This window comes from Lactuca virosa, chromosome 4 (genome assembly GCF_052849685.1).
Source record: "Lactuca virosa cultivar CGN04683 chromosome 4, Lactuca_virosa_CGN04683_v6, whole genome shotgun sequence".
NCBI lineage: Eukaryota > Viridiplantae > Streptophyta > Magnoliopsida > Asterales > Asteraceae > Lactuca > Lactuca virosa.
The window spans coordinates 480,902,900-480,908,007 of record NC_136429.1 but is presented as its reverse complement, the minus strand read 5'-3'; the positions used below and the strand labels follow the sequence as shown (position 1 = coordinate 480,908,007).

The window sequence follows — 5,108 nt, the reverse complement described above, 5'->3', positions numbered from 1 at the left end:
TGATGATTAGTTATATTTTAAATAAGTGTTTATATAATAGCTTATTTTTGGTTACATTCTTTATTTTTAATGGCTTAAAAACGATGTTATCAATGTTATTTAGAGTTTGTATTAATGGCTATCTATAAGTCATATACCCATCATATTTCTATAAAAAAACGAGAATGTAGGACAATTGGCACCAAATAAATGTTGACATGGTAGGTGTAATTTGTTTTTCATGTAATTAAGAAATAAATTACCTAATAAATCAATATGGTTGAATTAGTGTTGTATCTTTAGTTTATAAAAGACAAGGAAACCACCAAACATTTGGATTTCATCCTACATTGTCATTAAAACAAAAAATGGTTTAACATGTTTGTTATATATAATGGAAAAGTGCTCACTTTTTATCACATCATATGACCAAGTTATATTTTGGTTACTTTGTTTTTTTTACTTTTTGTTATTTTTACAAACATGTTAGATTCAGAAATAGAAAACTAAAGTAAATTTCTTACTTTGTGTATTAAAATTTAAACCAAATGGGTATCTATCAGGTTCCCACAGAGACAGGGATGAGTGTGTACAAGAACATGAATTATAGTCCCTTTAATATCCGCCCGGTTTTGATCACTATTCTTCATGAACAATTACAAGTTTTAATCCTCCTAATAAACTAAAATCTTTTTGCCACATGTCCTCTTTTCCTTCATGTGGATACATGAAATTTTCTAGAATTTTTGAATTTTCTATTTTCCACTTGTCATTTTATTGTATTTTTCATTTTATTAAATTAAAATTCCACATTTATATGTAAGGTAGTATATATATAAGGTATTTAATAGAAATGATTTATATATGTAATGTATTCAATGTATTAAAGCCTCATCAATTTTAATAATTTAAATTTTTTCTCATTTTTTCTTATAAATTGAAATTTCTCAAATTGTTAAAATTTCATATTTAATTTTTTTAAATAAACTCATATAATACATGGGTCTCACACCTAGTAGTTTAATAATTAGATTTAAATTTAATTTAAACTACATAATATACACGTTGGCCCCTCTTATTTGACCACACGTGTCAATAATATATGAATGGGACATAAATTCATGAATTAAGGACGAAACACTAAAAATATCCCTACTTTAAGGTCTCACCATGCCTTATCATTTATTGAGATGTTCTCTCACAAGTCACCCTATTGTCCTAATTATATTCCCTTGCATCCAATACATATATCACTTCCCCATAGTTATATAAATTATACAAGTGAGCATTCAAATTTGTAAGACCAAAAATAACTCAAATAAATTTGCTAGTGTTACATCAATGAAATAACAAATGGAAGTACTTTTTATTAAAACTAAAAATTTGAAACAATATCGGATAAAATACTTCTTTTTCATCATCATCAAAGAAACATACAGATACACAGTGACAACTCTAGGAAAAATAATTAAGGTATCCATGAAATAATTTAACATACAATATAATTTAAATATTTGAAACTACACAATCAATTAAAGTAATTTTTTAAATAAAACTAATGAACAAAACAAAAATTGTCATTATTCTCTATGAGTTTTTTATATTTTAAAAATAATTATTTAACGATAACAATGTCTAGTGGTTATGGTTTTTAGTTTTTTATTTTGGGAGTTTATAAAAGCTATGATAAGGCGTATTAATGACTGTGTGTTATCTTTGACTAAAGTATATTGAAATTTTTGATAGAATCCGATTTGTTATTAGTAACTTTGAAACCCCCCAAAAAAATTAGATTATTTTTTGTGAGAAAATTTAGAAACAGGAAGGCTTAAAAAATCAATATTTGTAGATGTTGATCGATATTTGCCGTGGAAGATAATACATAACTCAAACAAACAAATCCTTAAAAAACACGATCATATTCATTTTCGGTGGAACGATGCAACTGAAGTAATACACAACTCGAATCATTCTATTTACAAATAATCTATTTTTTGTTTCTACAAATCTTCCTACCCAATGACATGTGTAACATTTAATGCTCATTTAATAAAATTTAATGATATTTTATTATACTAATATGACATATGTCATCGTCTAATTGGATAGAATGATTTGTAGGAACAAAAGTAGGAGATATTTAAGTTCTGTTGATCAAAATTGTCACATCCACCTAGTAGTTCATTGTATAATTTATGTTTGACATCAAATTTTTCTATATTACAATGTTTTATCATCGTATAAATCATCTTCAATTCTACCGTTAATTCATATAATTTATGTTTCGCATCAAAATTTTGAAGATTAGATTTGAGCCCAATTTTTTCATTTGAAAAGCCCAATGATATATCGTAATTAGAAGCCCAACAAAAGAAGTCACTACTCACTAATCCACAATCCTAATAGAGCTTCGAGTGTTTCTTCACTTCAGTGAGAGATTGCTACAGACAACGATGTCGAAGTGGTGGCGCACAGCCGTGGTTGCCCTGAGGAAAACGGCGGAGACGTCAAGGTCATACCATACGATTCAAGCCATTCCTAGGGAGATTAGCGGTAATAGAGTCTCAGTAAAAGATAGAGCCCAAGGCCGTATACCCGCCGTCGTATTCGCGCAACCTAACCCTAGCACCGGCGGCGGTGGTACTCCTCCGAGGCCTGTTTCTAGAAAACATCTATTAACAACCGAAAAACGACAGATTCAGTCTATTCTCAACTCCATTGAGCTTCCTTATTTCTGCTCCACCACTTTTCCTCTACAGATCAGAGCCGGATCGGGTTCTTCAACTCTACTTGAATCCGGAAACGTTCTCCCGATTAAGGTAATGTAGTGCTCCATTTTCTAGTGTTGTCGCGCCAAACGATCCATTACCCCAATTGTTTATGTGAATTAGGCGTTCAATAACACTACAGTTGTTACGTTTCAGAAACTGTTATTGCAAGCAATTGTGTATAACTAGGGTTTCGAAGCGAGATTGGAATTCATACTTGGATTCTGCCTGTTTTTGTATTTGATTGAAATGATGGTGGATTTGATTGCAGGTGCATAGGGATTCAGAGACAGGAAAGCTTTTGAATTTGGTGTTTGTTTGGGCAGACGAAGGAACACAACTCAAGGTTGATGTTCCCATTGTCTTTAAAGGCGAAGATACTTGCCCTGGTCTCAAGAAAGGTTTGTATACTCTCTGTGTCGATTCCATTGTTGTAGAAATAAGAACACAATTTTGATTAAATTACTATGAAACTATGAATCTCAACCAGGTGGTTTTCTGAACAAGATAAGAACAAGTTTGAAGTACAAATGTCCATCAGAGCACATTCCTCAAAAGATTGAAATCGACATTAGCAATCTGGACATTGGAGATAAAGTGTTCATGAAGGAAGTTAATGTCCATTCATCTTTAGAGCTTTTAAGCAAAAATGAAAGCTTACCCATTTGCAAGATTGTTGCAGCTAAGATTGATAGCATGAAGCCCACACAGTAGGCACCCTATTAAATCTCATGATTCAAGAAAGTTCAAAACATAAGGTAATTGTTTGTAGTTTTGCATTGTTATGAGAGATTTTGTGCAATAATTTTCAAAAATCTTGTCCAACTTGTGCTTCTGTAGCAATCAATAGAGATAGTAGGACTGTTTTATTATTATTATTATTATTATTATTATTATTATTATTATTATTATTATTATTATTATTATATATTGGTGATATTATGATCAACTTTTTTTTCTGGGCAACATTATAAGATTGATGATCAACCACAGGTCTCTCTTCCATGCGATAAGGGCTTGTGGTGCAACGTTTTTAAACTACAATGAAAAACCACATAAGGATTACATTTGGTTGATATTTTAAACCAACTGTAGAATTTTATCTAAGAATTATATAAACGTGATTCGACAATTTGCAATTTGATTACATCTATGCTTGTTGGGAGTGTTTGGGAGTCCTTTTAAAAATGACTTGTTAACTTGTTAGTTTTTTAGAAAAAGTCAATAAGTTAAAAATGTGTTTGGTAAACACTAACTTTTAAGTGAAAAAAATGACTTTTTCAAAAAGTCGGGAATTCCTTGGTTAAAAATCCACGAACTAATAACCGAGTATGGGGATAGAAATGAGGATACCCCTGGCCCTCGGTGCTTGATCCCAACCTCAACCTTGATAGTTATGTAATATATAAATAATAATTTAAATTGTATAGCTTGATTTTCGTTAGGAAAATGATCAAACTTAATATTTCGGTTCCTAACAAAAGCTTAGTTGTTCACGATGCGGATGCGAATGCTTGGGCATCATGTAGACGAGGCGCACAAGTAGTCATTAGTGAAGAACACCAAGCAACAAGTTTGCATTGACCTCTCCCACCTCTTGAACCATGTAATAAAGAACACCAAACAACAAGTTTTCATCCTTTGAAACTTCTGAGACATCTATGGATTTCTTGAAAACAGATCCATGTGGAGAATTCACTAAAAAGTTTATTATATCTTTATGCACCACTAAATCACGCCAACAATCTCGAACACCCTTTTTGGGCCCATTCTTGCTCGTGTTCCACCATTTTTCCTTTAATGGCTTCCTACTTTTTTTCTTTAGCAAAGGAACCCTTAGTTCATTCATGCTAGGTAGTTTTATTCCCGGACCAAATTGTCCAATTGCTTCTACCATGATATTAAAACTAGACAAAACTTCAAAAATGGTCCCTGTGGTTTCCGAAAATATCAAGTTTAGTCCCTAAGTTCAAAAAACCTCACAGATGGTCTCTGTGGTTTCAAAACTTTTAACAAATGGTCCTTTTCGCTAACTCCGTTAGTTTTTTGCCGTTAAGTGAAGGGCATTTCAGTCATTTCACAACCATAGGGACCATTTATGAAGGTTTTGCCTTAATTTTTTTTCAAAGAAAAATAAATATAATTATTTAATATTAAAGGGCCCCACCCCCATCTCTCTCTCTCTCTCTCTCTCTCTCTCTCTCTCTCTCTCTCTCTCTCTCTCGTAAGAAAGACTAGATTGTGCAACTCGATCGGTTTATTCTTCTCTTTCAAAACACATCTATAACATCTATAACATTCATTCACATCAAGAAAGATCTAAATTTAAAACCCCCTTCTTCCTTTTATTTATCATTGATT

The 5,108-nt window shown here is 31.7% G+C and overlaps 1 protein-coding gene across 1 annotated transcript; it reads left to right on the top strand.

Moving 5' to 3' along the window:
• The first annotated feature begins 2,375 nt into the window (after positions 1 to 2,375).
• On the top strand, positions 2,376 to 3,619 carry LOC145109237 (Ribosomal protein L25/Gln-tRNA synthetase, anti-codon-binding domain-containing protein). Its single transcript, XM_079046360.1, has 3 exons — positions 2,376 to 2,798; positions 3,019 to 3,148; positions 3,238 to 3,619. The coding sequence occupies exons 1-3, from the start codon at positions 2,433 to 2,435 to the stop codon at positions 3,459 to 3,461; spliced, it is 720 nt and encodes a 239-aa protein (XP_078902486.1). The 5' UTR covers positions 2,376 to 2,432; the 3' UTR covers positions 3,462 to 3,619.
• Positions 3,620 to 5,108: the final 1,489 nt, after the last annotated feature.